At 45.4% G+C, this 18,727-nt stretch overlaps 1 protein-coding gene across 6 annotated transcripts in view; it reads right to left on the bottom strand.

Moving 5' to 3' along the window:
- Nucleotides 1-18,001, bottom strand: part of DHX16 (DEAH-box helicase 16) — a 33,784-nt gene extending 15,783 nt beyond the window's left edge. For 4 of the 6 annotated variants that reach the window (XR_014025433.1, XR_014025434.1, XM_081320064.1 and 1 more), the window contains exons 1-9: nucleotides 17,756-18,001; nucleotides 13,381-13,652; nucleotides 13,134-13,281; nucleotides 11,950-12,006; nucleotides 10,307-10,561; nucleotides 8,670-8,894; nucleotides 3,568-3,756; nucleotides 2,030-2,140; nucleotides 871-986 (exon numbers count right to left, since the gene is read on the bottom strand). Coding sequence is in view for 4 of the 6 variants with exons in the window: in XM_081320064.1 (XP_081176190.1) it covers nucleotides 871-986; nucleotides 2,030-2,140; nucleotides 3,568-3,756; nucleotides 8,670-8,894; nucleotides 10,307-10,561; nucleotides 11,950-12,006; nucleotides 13,134-13,281; nucleotides 13,381-13,652; nucleotides 17,756-17,959 (1,577 nt within the window). In the remaining 2 variants the exon portion in view is untranslated. Of the gene's footprint in view, nucleotides 1-870; nucleotides 987-2,029; nucleotides 2,141-3,567; nucleotides 3,757-8,669; nucleotides 8,895-10,306; nucleotides 10,562-11,949; nucleotides 12,007-13,133; nucleotides 13,282-13,380; nucleotides 13,653-13,861; nucleotides 13,971-17,755 lie in introns of those variants that run through there. The other 2 variants (XM_081320062.1, XM_081320063.1) reach the window with 2 other exon arrangements.
- Nucleotides 18,002-18,727: the final 726 nt, after the last annotated feature.

Genomic DNA, 18,727 nt, shown 5'->3' with positions numbered 1-18,727 from the left:
AATTTACAGTCTACTACAAAGACTACAATTTTAAGGAATCTGCAGCAGAGATCAGCCTTGAATCCAGATCTCTTGTTGTTGTTAGTTGCGAAGTCGTGTCCGACCCATCGCGACCCGTTGAATGACGTTCCTCCAGGCCTTCCTGTCCTCTACCATCTTCTGGAGTCCATTTAAGCTCATGCCTACTGCTTCAGTGACTCCATCCAGCCACCTCATTCTCTGTCGTCCCCTTCTTCTATTACCCTCAATCTTTCCCAGCATTAGGCTCTTCTCCAGTGAGTCCTTCCTTCTCATCAGGTGGCCAAAGTATTTGAGTTTTAGCTTCAGGATCTGGCCTTCTAAAGAGCAGTCAGGGTTGATCTCCTCTAGGACTGACCGGTTTGATCACCTTGCAGTCCAAGGGACTCGCAGGAGTCTTCTCCAGCACCAGAGTTCAAAGGCCTCAATTCTTTGGCGCTCAGCCTTTCTTATGGTCCAACTTTCACAGCCATACATTGCAACTGGGAAGATCATAGCCTTGACTCTACGCACTTTTGTTGGCAGGGTGATGTCTCTGCTTTTTAGTGTGCTGTCTAGATTTGCCATGGCTTTCTCCCCAGGAGCAAGCATCTTTTAATTTCTTGGCTGCAGTGATCTTTGTACTATGATACCACACTACATGCCACTCTTAAAACTACAGATATTCTTTCTAATATGGTCCCAAAGCAAGCTGTAGTACGGATTGCGCTCTCTGCCGCATTACTGAAATCAGACCCTCACATGGAAACAAATGTCATTTATTCCCCCAAACCCAATTTACCATGCAAATCCCAAAGGACATATCTAAGCTCCTCTGGGCCACTAGGGCAAGTGTCCACTTCTGTTACTCACCTGTAGCTACTCAGGTCAGGTTCAGTGAGGAATTCTCTGAGCAGCATCCCGTCCGTCATGTACTTCAACACTGTCCGCTCTGAAGTACAATCTTCAAAACGGATGCTGTACCCTACCTGTGGGAAGGCACAGAGCAGTCTTTATTGCACACAGAGCAATGTTTGTCCAGGAATTCTATTTAACTCAAATCAAAGCCGCCTCCAAAGAAATACAAGTAGTCCTCAACTCATGACCACAACTGAGCCCGAAAGTTATGTTGCTAAGCGAGATAGGTTTTGCCCCATTTTGTCTTTCTTTCCGCAGCTGTTAAGTGAATCACTGCAGTTGTTAAGTTAGTAACATGGCTGCTAAGTGAAACTGGCTTGCCCATTGACTTTGCCTGTGAGAAGGTCGCAAAGGGTGATCACATGACTCTGGGACACTGCAACTGTCATAAATATGAATCGGTTGCCAAGCATCCGAATTTTGAACGCATACCGTGGCAGTAGTGAACCACATGCCAGGCAGTGGTGAACCACTTCCATACTGTTACTAAGAAAACTGTATGGACATATATCCAAGAAGTCACCAGAAGACAATCTCCTCTCCAAGGAAATCTTAACACTTACCATTACCTGGAGAAAGAGATATTGTTGTGAGGCTAAAGAGTATTATGATGGCCAACACATCACTGCCTTCAGGTCTACGGCAAATGAGGGCGAACAATGGACACATTGACTTTTTATCTGAAATTTTGGGATAATGCCTATATATAAGGAGCCCTGCTGGATCAGCCAACCAGATGCTTCTGGGGAGGAGATGGTGGAGTCAGGTATAACCCTCCTCCATCCCTGTACATCTACAACTTGTATTTGGAGGTACGCTGCCCCCAATCCAGAAATAAACTGGATCTCAAGATAGAAGCACTTGATAGACCTGTCCTTCAATGGACCCATCGCCACGTTTTGTGACACTGATTTCCATAGGTGAACAATGCATGCTCTGTTGGGCTGTGAACACTTTTATGCCAGAGAAGCAACTTCTTTTCTCATGGTGTATGCTGCCGTTAAAATAATTACTGGCCATCCCCAAATTAGATCCGGATTATAAACTGGCTAAGAGGATTGTTAGTATAAAATACACAGATTCTTCCCTTCCCCTCTCCCTCTTCAGAACATACTTCATTTCCAAGCTTGACATTCATTTCCTGGGAAACACGGGCAGCAACACTCATAGCTGCCACTCGCCTGGGTTGAGTACAGCCAATCTTCATTCCATTTTTGGTGTAACCCTGTTAGGGAGAGAGGGGAGGGGGAGAAGGAAAGAGAGAAAGGGAGGGAGGGAGGGAGGGAGGGAGGGAGGGAGGGAGGGAGGGAGGGAGAGAGAGAGAGAGAGAGAGAGAGAGAGAGAGAGAGAGAGAGAGAGAGAGAGAGAGAGAGAGAGAGAGAGAGAATGGGGGGGAGAGAATGAGAGAGAGAAAATCTCCATGATTCAAGATCTTATTACCAAAGCTGTTATGTGCACAGAATGGTTTGTGTAGGGGCTAAAATACTATGTGTACTGGGGCCATTGGATTATACACTCAGCCATTCGTGGCCGCACTCAATAATTTATGGGTGTGCATAAAATTATTTGTGTAAGTGCTAACATTCTTTTCCTGCTGGGGTCACTGGATTACACATTCAATTGCTTATGGATATACTAATATGCACACAACAAAACACCTGGGGTTTGTCAAGTATGAAAAATAGACTTGTTTTCTTCTGTGTAAATCATCCCAAAGCACTGTTTCAAAAGTTTTAGTACAATAATTTTATGCACATTTTAAATATTCCTAAAATCAAAAACCGTTTTTCAAGGGCATCTCTAGAAATGTAAACAACCAACCTCTTTTGAGTGGACAACAAAATATGGCTTTTGTAGAATGTGTCAAAAGGCAAGATGTGGTCAAATCATAACACAGACGCAGCAGAAAATGCTCCTTTCCCTTCTAAAGTTCTGGATGGCACTTAACAGTGTTGTTTTTCAGTGGGTTTTTGGCTTGCCATGAAGGTTGTGAATGGTGATTTCATTTTTTAATGTTAACTTACTGTTTTACTTATTTCATTACATATACACTGTCCAAAGTTTGAACAAGTGGGGAAGCTTATTAAATAAATATTTGAGGGAATGTGCGTGTGTGTGTGTTTTAAAAAAAACAACATCCATTTTTTCATCTCGATTCTTGCCTCACTGCCACAACTCTGTGCTGCTTTTTACAATCTTAACAGTTTTAAAATCCTAAGTTTCAATTGGAAAGGAGGCCGGAAATTAGGAAAAAAATCCTTATGGACCAAATGTTGTAAAAAAACTGGGACCTCCTGGAGTTTTGTTTGTAGCTCAAAACAACACATATCCAGTATACAAACAACACATATCCAGGCCAGTAACCACCATGATTTCCAGAAAAATGCACTGGGACAGAGATGAAGAACAGGACAGCTGAAGTAGGAACTAACGAGTAATGCAGACTGACTCCTAATATTATATGCAGGTCTATGATAACGAAAGAAGAGTATTGCTCCCTAGCAATACTCCAGAGGGCAATACTCGTACTTCAACTCCAACCCTTAGCCCACAGCAGGGGCCAAAGAAGCAGCATTTCCCCTCCTGTAAGCTTCACCGTTGAATCTCCTTCACTCCTGCAAATAATTATTCTCCCCTTTCCTATCAAGTTACCTCTTCGTACAAATACTGTGGGATTTGAGTGGTCTTGCCAGAGCCAGTTTCCCCTTCAATAATGAGCATCTGATGATCAGCAATGGCAGCCAGTAAGTCCTCCTGGTATGGGAAGATAGGAAGGCTGCGGCGCACCTCCTGGATAGACAACTTCTTGAGTTCAGCCTGGGACAGTTCCGGCTTCTCCTCCTGGGACCGAGGAAACAAGAGTTAGATGAGATTCCCTAGACAAACAAGAACTGGTAGAGTCCCTTTGGTACTGTCAGAATCCATTTATATTTCATTTCTAACTCTCTTTTCTGTGCAAACCCAAATCTCACCCCACCCCCACCCCCCTTGGATTCTGCCATTCCCAAGGAGGAGAGGGAATAAACATGGGGGTTTATTGCTTTCACTTCCTTTCCTTAGATGTAGCTTTTTATTTATTTCGCCTGCCTGTTACCCATCACCATAAGATCAATGAGAGGCACTCTCCCTCTCAACTTACGGGCAAACTAAGAAAGGGGGTGGGGGAATCTGGTTTGTTTCTCCGGATGGAATGTGAAAGGGTGGGATTGATTCTGCTACGAATGGACCGATGTTTCTCCTTTTCCCACGAGGGGCTTACCACCTGGAACTTGGCTGATCCGGAACTGACCAAATGAACTGAGGGGGTGGAGTTTGCCTGGGGGCACTTTAGAAATATCGATCTGTGAGGGGATTCTTCAGATCCTGTCGATTATACCCTCCATCATCTACGTCTTAGTAAAAGTTCCTGCTTGGATAATCTTGTCTCCAAGAGTCTTTCTCTCTTAAGATGTGGATTGCTGTGAATTCTGATAGGTTCTATATGTTCCTATCCCTGGACAAAACTGATACAAGCAGATTGTGGGAGGCAGTGTAAATCAATGGTATTTACCTTTGTTTACCTGTCAAAGCTGTCAGGCACAATCCTTCGTACTGCTTGAAAACAACCCAGAAACAATCTGTTGATTCCCTTAATTGCTTCTGTAGAGCAAAGGTCTTCAAACTTGGCCCTTTTAAGACATGTCACAAAAGGGCCAAGTTTGAAGACACCCTGCTATAGAGAGTTAATATTGGGCTAGTAAGTCTGACTCAGGGATGTGGTGGCTCAGTGGGTTAGGACGCTGAGCTTGTCAATCAGAAGGTCGGCAGTTTGGCGGGTCGAATCCCAAGTGCCGCGTAACAGAGTGAGCGCCTGTTACTCGTCCCAGCTTCTGCCAACCTAGCAGTTCGAAAGCACGTAAAAATGCAAGTAGAAAAATAGGGACCACTACAGTGGGAAGGTAACAGCGTTCTGTGCGCCTTTGGCGTCTAGTCATGCTGGCCACATGACCACGGAGATGTCTTCAGACAAGCGCTGACTCTTCAGCTTTGAAACGGAGATGAGCACCGGCCCCTAGAGTCGGAAACGACTAGCATGCATGTGCAGGGGAACCTTTACCTAAGTCTGACTCAGTTAAGGTGTTTCCTTTGGTCACCCATATTTAAGCAGCATTTAGTAGAGAGAGAGACATGGTGATGGCCTTGAGGGAAATAGTCAGAAGCTGTTACAAAAACCCCAAAAGGTTGGAGTAGGCATCAAGCCCTGGGAACGGATAAAATATTAGGAAGAGACTCAGGATGGCTCCTCCCTGACTCACTGGGATTTAAGAAGGAAGGGAAAAGGAACACAAGCACACCAGCAGGATTCTGTTATTTCTATTTCTTCTCTGCTGCTACTGTCAAATCCTAGATTCCTTATCTATGCTCTGAATAATGTAATCCTTGATAAAATAGCTCCCTTTCCCTGATTTACCGAAATCAACTTCCATTTTTGAGAATCCCTCCTGTTGAGGCAGTTTTTGCTTCTAAGGCACTGAAATTTGTCCATGCCAGATCTCTAATCAACTGGCCAGTCACTCTTATGAAGCTGCTGCTTTGTCAGCGATAAGTGACTGGTTTAATTTAACACAAGCGAGATTACTAAATCTTGAGGGCCATGATTTGTTATTTGGATGGCATCCATACTTATTGTATGATAAGAAGGTGGATAATGTGTTTAAGATACATATTTTAAGGTATGCTCTGTTGCGAGTTTGGAAAAAGTATAGACATAAGTTAAATTATAAGATACCACTTTGGGCAATACCTAAACACGCAATAGAAAATATAAATGTGGGATTTAAACATGATGTGACTACATATAAGGAAATTTTAAGGTCTGAGAGGAATGTATGGCAATTAAAGTCATATAATATTTTAAAAGAAGAAAAGATTGTACAAACCTGGTTTCAGTATGGGCAATTACAGGCTAGGTGGAAAGAGGACCAGAAAACTGGTTTTTCAATGTTTGATGAAAATTTGGTAAAGCAAATTAGAGATCAAGGTCAAGCACATATAAAAAGGATATATCTTGCATTGGTAGAAATTGATTCAGAGACAGAACTTGTCAAAGACTGTATGATAAAATGGGCTCAGAATTTTCAAGAAGTTATCACAATGGATACTTGGGAAAAGATCTGGGTGAGAAATGTAAAATTTACACAGGCCCAAAATTTAAGAGAAAACTTTTATAAAATGTTTTATAGGTGGCACTTAGATCCTAAAAAATTAGCAAGTATGTATCCGAACTGCCAGCCCAAATGTTGGAGGTGTGGTTGTGAGGATGCAACGTATTTTCATATATGGTGGACTTGCAAAAGGGTTAAAGCTTTTTGGATTAAAATTTGGTGGAATATGCAAAAAATATTGAAGAAAAGGATAAAGTTTAGTCCGCAATTGTTTTTACTGGGCATTAACACAGATACTACCATTGTGGACACTAAGTTGATGTTGAATTTAATTACGGCAGCGAGACTTTTAGTAGTGCAATATTGGAAGAAGGAAGAACTGCCGACTGTAGAAGAATGGACTTTAAAAGTTTCCAATTTGGCGGAAATGGCAAAGATTTCAGCGTATTTGAAAGACCAATCGCAACAGAGATATATTGTGGAGTGGAGAAGATGGATTGATTATATCCAGAATAAATATGGGACTAAAAAGTTTCACTTACCGTATATACTTGAGTATAAGCCGAATTTTTCAGCCCACTTTTTGGGCTGAAAAATTCCACTTCGGCTTATACTCCAGTCAACAAAAAAAACTTACCGAGGACTTGTGCGCGGCCGAGGCTTTGGTGCTTCCGGGATCGCGCGCACCTCTCCCAAGCCACCGCCGTCCGGAGACCTGCCGAAGTTTGGGGAGGTTTGGGGAGGCGCCCAAACCTCCCCAAACGTCGGCAGGTGTCCGTTCCTCCGCGCCCTGCCTGCCTGCTTCTTTCCGCTGTGGAAAGAAGCAGGCAGGCAGGGCGCGGAGGAACGGAGACCCGGCGCCCAAACCTCCCCAAACGTCGGCAGGTGTCCGTTCCTCCGCGCCCTGCCTGCCTGCTTCTTTCCGCTGTGGAAAGAAGCAGGCAGGCAGGGCGCGGAGGAACGGAGACCCGGCGACGTTTGGGGAGGTTTGGGGAGGCGCCCAAACCTCCCCAAACGTCGGCAGGGCACGGAGGAACGGAGACCCGGCAACGTTTGGGGAGGCGCCCAAACCTCCCCAAACGTCGCCGGGTCTCCGTTCCTCCGCGCCCTGCCTGCCTGCTTCTTTCCGCTGCGGAAAGAAGCAGGCAGGCAGGGCGCAGAGGTCCGGAGACCTGCCGACGTTTGGGGAGGTTTGGGGAGGTGCGCGCGCACCTCCCCAAACCTCCCCAAACTTCGGCAGGTCTCCGGACGGCGGCGGCTTGGGAGAGGTGCGCGCGATCCTGGAAGCACCGAAGCAAGTCCTCGGTAAGCTCCGGGCGGTCACTTGCTTCGCGTCTCCTGAGGGAAGGGGGGGTGACTGGAGCGGGCGTGTTTCCTCGCCTGCTGGGCGCCGCGATTTGCCCGGGGAACGCGCGGGCCCCGAATGGCAGCGTGGAGCGAGGAAGCTGACAGCCAGGGCTTCCCCGAGAGCCGCGGCCACACAGGGTATTCCTGTGTATTCAGGCTTGCAAAATGGTGGATCGAGCCTCTGCTGGCGGCAGAGGCTTGCAGAACGGCGGATCGGCTTATACTCGAGTCAACAACTTTTTCCAGTTTTTGGGGGTGAAATTGGGGGTCTCGGCTTATACTCAAGTATATACGGTAGCATTTGAATAAGTAATGGATTTATATGATGTATAACTAGCTTGTAGTTATTTTATTAAGAGTTAAAGTGCGATAGAATTTAATATTTTATTGTTGTTGGCATATTTTAGATTATGTTTGTTTGTATTTTTATACCCTGTATTTAGCTCTGGGAAGTCGGGGAGGGGGGGAGAGTTGGGGAGGTTTGGGGAGAGGTGAGGGGGAGGGGAGGGGTTTTGTATTCAAAAATATACTGTAAAACTTTTCAATTAAAAAAAAAACTGGCCAGTCACTTGGTGGAGTTGGCAACTATAGAAATTGATGTTGTAATTCAGCGTCGGCCTGTGGTTTCGGCAGCTGAATCGGACAATTCTGAGGAGGAGGAGGAGGAGGAGGGGTTTGGAGAGCCTTTGGTTGCAGATGCACTGCCGAGCTCTCAGCCAGGCCCCTCCCGTCTTGTTCCTCCTCAGACCCAGCTGTCTGAGCCTGAAAGATTGGACGAAGACGATCCACAGCTGGCTCTGTTCAAGGACGCTCGAAGAAGTGAACAAAGAAAAGCAATGAGGCACCTCAGGAGGAGGCAAAGAGAAGCCACGCCCTGAGACTGTTGTTTAAAAGGGGAATGTGTGGGAGGTGCTGGTTGCTGAAGGCAACCGTTTGAAAAGCTTCTGATATAGTCTCGGTCTGTATTTATTTTACTCTGTTTTGAACTGTTTCGTTTAGTTTTTGTAAATAAATTTGGTTGGCTTAATTCCAGCCTATTGAATATAACAAAGGGGTTGTCCCTGACATTTCTGCAGGGCCGGCTGTAGGCTGGAACAGAACAATTGATTAACTAACCAAATAAAACAAATACATCGATCCTCGCCTCCTGGAGAATTAAGTATTTTTCAGGGACAAGAACTGGAATTTCCACTCAGAGTTCCTGGTTACGCTAGCATTTGCAGAGTTCTCATCCTCTCTATTTCCCAGCCTGCACCCTCTCACCTTGTTCTGATTTGTGCCCCGCATTTGCACAGCGTTCACAAACTGGATCATCTCGTCATCTTCGAGCACGTACTCGTAGTCTTTGCGGGGATGGCGCCGATCAGCATCCCGGGCCCCAAAACGGAGAGCAGCTGCCCCAATATGGTCTTCCTCCCAGCGCCGCTGCTCATCTCTCGGAGCCATGTGATCCTCTGCCTGGGGCTCCTCGTAACGATCAGGAATCTTCTGCAAGACAAATTCAAAGAGAATCATCAGTGCGTTCAGCAGCTCAGTAGCCCATAGATACTGAGTAGCTGGGTCTGTAATCCAGGTTTTTGTATGTTTTCTTCAGAAATAAGGCCAGGCGCTGAGTCATATCCCCAAGTGCATATAATTTCAGGAAGCTTTCAAACTCACTCGTCATTGTGAACATTCTGTCCACTGACCTAAGAATCAGAATCCAGTGAAACAGCAATGGGCCTAAACCTCAGTGCCTGGGTTCAGACGCAGGAGCTTAATCTGATGTGGCAACCAAGTCAGAAATAAAAGCTAACAGAAATATTTAGAGAAGAATGATTTGGCCTCTGTGTACTGGAAGACCTTTTTCTTTTGTTTCATTACAATAAACATCTTGAATATTTTTTGCTTTTAATGTTATATAAAATGGTTAAGATATGAATCAAATTTGGTAATACATCAAATAAAAAACCCCTAAAAACTAAAAAAGCAGAAAGACAGAGATGCTTCTCTTAATGCAGGCAAACTTTCTGTTTCCAAAAGTCCAGAAAATGTTATAATAGTAGCAAGAGATACTGCGAGACACAGCGTCTGGTAAAACATACAGTATAGGGAACAGCTGCTGGAACTGGGTATGTGTAGTTTAACGAAGAGAAGGGTGAGGGGTGACATAATAGCAGTGTTCCAGTATCTCAGGGGTTGCCTCAAAGAAGAGGGAGTCAAGCTATTCTCCAAAGCACCTGAAGGCAGGACAAGAAGCAATGGATGGAAACTAGTCAAGGAGAGAAGCAACCTAGAACTAAGGAGAAACTTCCTGACAGTTAGAACAATTAACCAGTGGAACAACCTGCCTCCAGAAGCTGTGAATGCTCCAACACTGGAAGTTTTTAAGAAGAGACTGGCCAGCCACTTGTCTGAAATGGTATAGGGTTTCCTGCCTGAGCAGGGGGTTGGACTAGATGACCTCCAAGGTCCCTTCCAACTTATTATTATTATTAAAATATGTCAGAAAGTGGGACCGATAAGGATTGTTCTGAGTTTTGAGTGCCCCGTTTGTTCTGTTTGATACTGTTGAAGGCAAAAGCCAGAATTTAATCAAACATTCAGTTTTCAATATTCGGTCTGTTGAGTTGGTTTTGAGGGAAGCAACTTGTGTGCTTGCTGATGTTCAGCAGTGGAAATATGCTACAGCAGTGCTGCAGATCCGCCGCTGGTTGCCAAGAGGTTTCTGGATGCAATTTAGCCCTTCCCAGGTTGGCCCCTGGTTACCTGCAGGATATCTTAGGCAGAGTTCTTTTTTTAGACTTGGTGATTGCTAATTTTTAACTGGAGATCACTGGGGTAACCCCAAAACAACATTTTATGTTCTTTCTTCAGTCCACCCACCCGCCTTCAAACTTTGCACACATCACTACCAGTACCTTGCTGCGACTCTCCTCAGGCATGTAATACCGATTATGCTTCTCCATCTTCTCCTGCTCTCCAGCCTGTTTGTACTGTTTCGCCAAGTCGCGCACTTTGCGTTTATACTCCAGCTCCTGCTGCTCAAGAGCGGTGAGTTCTTGCTCAGAGAACAGGTACTCCTCATCCTTTATCTCTGCTTCCAAATCTTCCATCTTGTCCTTTTCTCGTTTGGCTAAATATTCCCGGCGGGATTTCTTGCGTAGTTCTGGAATCTGACACATAGGAAGAGAGTTTTATCCTCATTACAGTCTGAATGATTTAGTTTTTAAAAGAGATTTTAAAGTCCGATTTTCATTAGATTCTTTAGGATTAGCTTATCAGTTACTGGCCTGTAAATATATATATTCAAATGTGTAATTGCAAGCTTAATTTTTTTGTAGTTTATTCTACAATATTATATTCCTGATATTTACAGGATATATGTTATGTGTGCAAGTTAGGACATTTATTATAAGTTTTACATTATAATTATTTCAGAGGTCAGACATTAAACAGCATCACCAAATTGAAAGGGACAATTTAGGCCAGAGAATACAATCTCCTGGTCACTGAAAGGATCCAGAGGAAAGCATTTTCAACAGATGATTCTTTAGCCTTTGTTTAAACGTATCTCGTGAAGGGGAGCTCGTCATGACAGAGACGGCATCTTTCCTGACAGATTTACAGAGTCCTCGACTTATGACCACAACTGAGCCCAACATTTCCAGTTCTAAGCAAGACAGATATTGAGTCGTGCCCCATTTTATGAATTTTTTTTTTTGCCATGATTGTTAAGCAAATCACTGCAACTGTTAAGTGAGTCATGTGTGGTCATTAAATGAGTCTGGCTTCCTCCACTGATTTTGCTTGTCAGAAGCTGGGTAGGTCAGAACAGTGCAACCATCATAAATACATGCCAGTTGCCAAGCACCTGAATTTTGATCATGTGACCATGAGATGCTACAACTGTCCTAAATACCGTTGTTCCTCAAATGCTGCCTCAAATGCATTTAAAATCGAAAACAAGGTTTGCTAAGGATAATCAATCCCTTAAAGCAGGGATGCCAAACTCACAGCGTCACTTTTTTTCCCATTTCCGGCAATGGGGTGGGCACGGTTTCGCTATGAAGCATCTGGCCCGCAGTTTGACACCTCTGCCTTAAAGAAATCCCTCATGTCAGAATGAAAATGTCTTGTGTTTTGAAGGATCGATAAAAGCGATGAGTCTTTTTATTCAGAATACAAATGAACATAAGAACAGAGCATACTTCATAAATGAAGTCAACATTTAAATTCATCTGTTGCTGAAACCTAGATAAATCTTCAGCCAAGTAAGAGAACCTGTCAAGGTTCCAGCAATAGGTGACTTTTACATTCTGACACATGTCTTTTTATATGATTATGTGTGCTTTACTGGTAATAAATACTCGACATTTTTTTTAAAAAAAACATTCACGACTTCATTAAAATGATCACTAGAGCTAAGCTTTTTGAAAACACAAGTAGAGAATGTTAGCTATTTGGGCATTTTATTTTAACATGCTCTATCCCGGCAACATCACTGCAAAACAATACTTCTGAAAACAAGCTCTACTACGATGCCCTTCCTTCAAGCTCTTACCATGAATTTCTTGTCCTCTTCCGCCATCTTTAAACGCTTCTGAGCTTCTTCGTATGCCTAACCTCGACATAATCAGGAAACAAATATACAATATAACTCAAACCACAGTAATTCCAAAAATGCTTGCTAACAAACGCTGGATGCAATATTGTCAGGACTATGGACTTAGGCATGCAACAAAACAGCAGAGACTTACAGAACAATTGGGAATAATGTCAGCAACAAAGTGGAACTGCGTCTTCTAAATAATATAAGTGTTTAGGTACATTTCTCAGGTATGAGAAGAGGAAGAAGACACCACCCATCAAAATCAGAGGAGCCCAAAACATGAGAACTCTGGAGCTGGCATAGCAGATTTGAAAGTGATTGAAAAGCAGACAGCGACGTTTCCATATTGGGAATGAAAGCCTTGCAAAGCCAGACTGAAATAAAAGATTTCATATCTCACTGAGTCAGCATTAAAAGTTTAGCCATTAATCTCGAACAAGTTTGAATAAGAATTATACACGGTTTCAAAGTAAGGCAAAACCGTACGTATACAAAGTTCTGAGACTTCTGCAAATTATCACAGTTCAATAACTTTGCACAATTTTCTTTGGCTCCCTGTTCCCATTTTCCTCAGAAATGGAAAGGATGCCTACAAAGGCACATAGAGAACTGTGTCTGATTCCTGTTCCAAAAAATGTATTCAGGAATCTTTTCAGGTTTTCCACTTTTACCAAACATTGTCTACATTCTTTTAAGTCTGCCTTTTGCCTAGAACGGCTAAAGAAAAGCAGCGTTACGTTAAAAAAGACCTGCCTCTTGTTTACACCTGAGTAGAAACATAGTGTATATAATCAGTGATGTTCATAATGATATGCAGGTATAGATATGTATGTATCTATATATTTGCAAGTGTGTGTAGATCTCCGATATCCATTTTTTTGCCAAATTTTCCAGCCCCAGGTGAAATGCTCCTAATGCAAAAATGGGTAATATAAGAAAAGAATGGGCAGGACAGTTAGGACATGAGCAATCAAAAAGGGCTTTTTGATGATGCAACCTGAGATATGTACAAAAGATTTTGTTATCGAACTACTGATTACCCAACCACCACGCTTGCTTTCTAAATATTTAAATGTAAAACTGGAAAACCAGGGCTTCCCGTTTACAAAAGCAAAATCCAAAGGCTGAGACCACACCTTCTTGTCCGATCGCTCGAGGATATTGCGAGTCTTCTCTTTGTCCTTGCGTTTGACACGTTCCGCAAAAGCATCACGTTCTTCCAAGTCTTGCAGCCGCTCCCGTTCGCTCCGGTCCCATTCATCCTCTGAATCCTCTTCTGGAATCCTAGGCCAAAAAAAGAAAAAGAAAAAAAAAGCAAGAATGTCTGTGGCATTCCTTGTTTTTTCTCCCAACTCTGCTTTTTTGCAAGAGATGGACGCTCACCGTCCCTTGTCCTCTTCACTAAGCTTCTCATCAGAGTCTTTGTCTTCCTCTTCTTCCTTGCGCTGCCTCAGGTGTTTCTGCCGTTTCCGTTGCTTGCCCTCAGGACCTCGTGAGGGGTGGTGATGCTTTGAGCTCCGGGCTGCTGTTGCTTTATTGGTTTCTTCATCATCACTGTCCTCCAACAGGGTATATGAACGATTCTTTTCCTGCAAGGCTAAGGCCTGCTGCTCAGCTAATCTGGCTGGACGCTCCTGTGGCATCTGGTGTGGAACCTACGAACCATGGAGGGAGGTGAACAAACCAGTCAGAACTCCAAAACGCTGCAATTTCTACACATAGACCACATATAAACCTCTTGAGAATGTAGCTCTCGTTCCTTAGCACCAGCCTAGAAGCCACGTGGTTTTTGCAATTTCTCCAAGTCTATTTGTAATAATTAATTTTGGCTAAAATATTGAACTCGGGAATATTCAAATCTTACTTCTGCCGAGATTTCATTAACTGGATATGTTAGGAAGTCTTCGCCCTCCATTTATTGCTTTTGTAACAGTGACCAACTTGATGGGACATTCTACAGATTCCCATTAGGTAATTCATCTGAAATACGTGAAAACACAAAACCACTAAATGCTACATATTCTTTTCAAAACCTTATTTTCACTCTTCCATTCATTTCCTATTGAATTTCTAAAGAAAGAAAAATGAATGGGATCTGGTGCAACCACCTTTATTATTTATTTATTTATTTATTATTGGGACTTATATGCCGCCCTATCTCCCGAAGGACTCAGGCAATTATAGAGCAGGAACCAAAATAAAAATCAGTTTTTGCAGAAAAAAAATAATAAATTCCATTTCCAGCTGTATGGAGAACTATTCCTAGCTTGAAATGAGGAAAAAGTGACAGTGGTGCCCTTCTGAAATTTTAAATTTCAACTCCCATCAGCTCCACCACTATAGCTATCAGTTTGTGTCCATGCAACCAGTGCCTTTCCTGGTTGAGATTTCATAATTTTCAAGGAATGTATCAGCTCCACTAAATGGACCAAACAAAGAAAACTATTTAGATGGGCTATATAACAACAAAATCTTGCCAAGTATGATTGTGTTGTACCTCCTCCTCCATCTTACAATTCAGTGAATTAGGGAGTGTCCACCAACACTTTACTCCCTTTTGCGTAGGCAATGGAGTCTGTATATCTCTAAAGGTCATCTTCTTTACTCTCTAGAGAATTTAATAAGTGGACTCAGGTAATCAAAGACAGTGCCTTCACATTCTTGCTCCTCCTTATCATTATCCATAATTACTGCTCTTTCAAGCTTTTTTTGTTCTGATGCTCGGCAGAAAAGCTTTCAGAGTGACACACACACAATCAGTGAAAAAGGGTCTGCAATTTGAAAGTCATGCTCAAATTAGAAAATAGGAGAGGGGAGGGAAGAGGGATATCATCTATACCAGGGATAGGCCACCTTGGCTCTTTTATGACTCGTGGACTTCAACTCCCAGAATTCCTGAGCCAGCCACGCTGAGGGGAAAGGGAGAGGTTTCCAAGCTGAGCCGTGCTGGCTCAGGAATTCTGGGAGTTGAAGTCCAAGAGTTATAAAAGAGCCAAGGTTGCCTACCCCTGATCTATAAGGTAAAGGTTTCCCCACACATGCATGCTAGTCATTTCCAACTCTAGGGGCCGGTGCTCAGCTCCATTTCAAAGCCGAAGAGCCAGCGCTTGTCTGAGGACATCTCCATGGTCATGTGGCTGGCATGACTAGATGCCAAAGGTGCACGGAACGCTGTTACCTTCCCACTGTACTGGTCCCTATTTTTCTACTTGCATTTTTACGTGCTTTCGAACTGCTAGGTGGGCAGAAGCTGGGACGAGTAACAGGTGCTCACACTCTGTTACGCGGCACTCGGGATTCAACCCGGCACTCGGGATTCAACCCGTCTAACTGCCGACCATCTGATCGACAAGCTCAGCGTCCTAACACACTGAGCCACTTCGTACAATAATCTTGTTCCACACAATAGGGTAGTTTTGATGATCATGGAACAGTTGCAAGCTTTCAAATTCAGAACAAATTGGTTTGGATCCCTTATGTTAAAACAAAGCTAAAGCCAATAAAGCCAAAGAGAATTTGTTTCATACATTCAAAAAACAGGAAACAACCATTTTTGTTTTGTCTTCCTAGCGGTTTTAAAGAAAATCCTAGACGCAGCTTCGCATCTCTCAGTACCAGTTAAGACTCCGATCTATACATTTGGGGGGCTCTCCATCATCTCATCTGAAATATAATCTGGCATATACTCTCATTTGCATTCTTTTAGAGCAGGGGTGTCAAACTCAAATTTCATTGAGGGCCGCATCAGCATTGCGGTTGCCCTCAGGGGGCCGGGTGGGTATGGGCTGGGTGGGCGTGGCCTACTGGGTGGGCATGGCTAGAGTGCGTATGGCCTACTGGGTGGGCGTGGCCAGCTCTACATCATTCGCATCAAGGGTGCCTATGGGGGCCTGGGCAGGAGTGGGACAGATCTGAGGGTCTCTGGCAGGAGGAGGGTCTCTGGGCCAGGGCCAAGGCAGTGGGGGCTGTTCCCTCACCGTTTCCAGGATGGCTTCACGGGCCGCATGAAACCACTTCCCGGGCCGAATCCGGGCCCCGGGCCTTGTGTTTGACATGTCTGTCCTAGACACAGCTTCACATCTCTCAGTACCAGTTAAGACTCCAATCTATACATTTGGGGGGCTCTCCATCATCTCATCTGAAATATAATCTGTCATATACTCTCATTTGCATTCTTTTAGAGAGTAGTTGAGGCCACATGGAGGCTTATCTGTGTCCTCAATGTTATCTGAGGGGGGGAGGGAGGGAGAAAGAGAGAGAGGGAGGGAGGGAGAGTGTGAGAGAGAGAGGGAGGGAGAGTGTGAGAGAGGGAGGGAGGGAGGGTGTGAGAGAGAGAAAGGGAGGGAGGGAGAGTGTGTGTGAGAGAGAGAGAGAGAGGGAGGGAGAGTGTGTGTGAGAGAAAGGGAGGGAGAGTGTGTGTGTGTGAGAGAGGGAGGGAGAGTGTGTGTGAGAGAGAGAAAGGGAGGGAGGGTGTGTGTGTGTGAGAGAGAGAGGGAGGGAGAGTGAGTGTGTGTGAGAGAGAGGGAAGGAGAGTGTGTGTGTGAGAGAGAGGGAGGGAGAGTGTGAGAGAGAGAGGGAGGGAGGGAGAGTGTGTGTGAGAGAGAAAGGGAGGGAGGGAGAGTGTGTGTGTAAGAGAGAGAGAGGGAGGGAAGGAGAGTGTGTGTGAGAGAGGGAGGGAGGGAGGGTGGGAGAGAGAGAGGGAGGGAGAGTGTGAGAGAGGGAGGGAGAGTGTGAGAGAGGGAGGGTGTGAGAGAGAGAGAAAGGGAGGGAGAGAGTGTGTGTGAGAGAGAGAGGGAGGGAGGGTGTGTGTGTGTGAGAGAGAGGGAGGGAGCGTGTGAGAGAAAGGGAGGGTGTGTGTGTGAGAGAGAGGGAGGGAGGGAGAGTGTGTGTGTGTGAGAGAGAGGGAGGGAGAGTGTGTGTGTGAGAGAGAGGGAGGGAGGGTGTGAGAGAGAGAGAGAGGGAGGGAGGGAGAGTGTGTGTGTGAGAGGGAGGGAGGGAGGGTGGGAGAGAGAGTGTGTGTGTGTGTGAGAGAGAGGGAGGGAGGGAGAGTGTGTGTGTGTGAGAGAGAGAGGGAGAGTGTGTGTGTGAGAGAGAGAGAGGGAGGGAGGGAGGGAGGGTGTGTGTATGTGAGAGAGAGGGAGGGTGTGTGTGTGTGTGTGAGAGAGAGAGGGAGAGTGTGTGTAAGAGAGAGAGAGGGAGGGAGGGAGGGAGAGTGTGTGTGTGAGAGAGAGAGAGAGGGAGGGAGAGAGAGAGAGAGGGTGTCTCCCCTCTTCTGGCCTGCAGGATTTTTGTTTATTTATTTTTTGACCAGCTGTCTGCAAGGAATATAAATCTTTCCATTCCCCACCATCCAGTCAGAGCTGAAGCAGCTTCTTGGATGAGAAGCGAAACCGTTTCCTTCCAAGAAAAACAAGAAAGCCCGGTTGCCTCGAGAGAGGAAAAAAAAGCATCTTTGGGGAGAACCACGACCTGGATAAGACTGAGAATCTCCCCTTGACACGCAAAACTCTCAAACCGCTCTCTCTTCCACTCCTCCCACTTTGTCTTGAGGAAAAGATCTGGAGGAAAGCCTTACTACATCTATATTTTGTAAAACGTGAATACGGATTTGGGGGGTTTTGGTGTTTTTTTTTTCCATAAAGAGAAACTTCCCGTTCCTCACCCCTTTTTTCGACAGCCCCGCCTCTGACAGGCCCCACCCCCAGGCCCGATTCTTCGAAGAAGGCCGGTCGCGCGCTCAACTGCCAAACCGTCTCACCCGCTCCCAGAGCTGCTGGGCGAAGGCGCGCGCGGTGGGGTCGGTCACCCGCAGCGTCTCGGTCTCTTCCAAGCGAGTGAGCAAGTCCTCCGGTGTCCGGCTCCGCTGGGCCAGGCCCACCATGAAGGCAACGACGTGGCGCTCGCTGAGCCCCAGCAGGGTATGGAGCTGGTTCGACACCCAACGCTCCAACTCGCCCGCCATTGCAGCAGGACGCTGAGCCCCAAATCTCGCTCCGTCTCCTCCCCCCCTCCCGCTCCTTCGAGCTGCGTGATAGTATTTCCGGGCTCGTGCCGCTGGGAGCCAATCAGCCAGCTCGGAAAGGCGAAACGTTCGTCATCTTAAAGCGACGTTAAAAAAAAAGACAGGCTGACGTCGCTCTCGAGTTTGGTCGCTCTCTAATTGGAATTGTGGGAATTGAAGTCCAGTACCCCGGGGACGCATCTAGGTTACGTTCTCTGAACAGTGTTTCCTAGCCCTCCTCGGGCTGCAATTCCCATCATCCCCAATCAGCATAACAAATGGTCAAGGAGGATAGGTTGCCACCGTAAGAAATCCTAGCAACACAAACGTTTGAACAGGTTATGGCAGTTTCTCATAGCTATGTAACCTGCAGTTTAGTCTGCTCTTCCACATTTTTAGTGTTTGTGTGTGTGTGTGTGTGAATCAGGTTATGTGCCAAAAGGCGTTATCTGACGAAGAAAGGGAAAGGTAAAGGTTCCCCCGCACATGCGTGCTAGTCGTTTCCGACTCTAGGGGCCGGTGCTTATCTCCGTTTCAAAGCCGAAGAGCCAGCGCTTGTCCGAGGACGTCTCCGTGGTCATGTGGCCGGCATGACTAGACGCCAAAGGCGCACGGAACGCTGTTACCTTCCCACCGTAGTGGTCCCTATTTTTGTACTTGCATTTTTACGTGCTTTCGAACTGCTAGGTTGGCAGAAGCTGGGACGAGTAACAGGCGCTCACTCTGCTA

The sequence above is a fragment of the Vipera berus genome, assembly GCF_964194415.1.
Source record: "Vipera berus genome assembly, chromosome: 2".
NCBI classification, from domain to species: Eukaryota; Metazoa; Chordata; class Lepidosauria; order Squamata; family Viperidae; genus Vipera; species Vipera berus.
The sequence above is the reverse complement of the archived record's forward strand: the minus strand, read 5'-3'. Positions and strand labels throughout refer to the sequence as shown.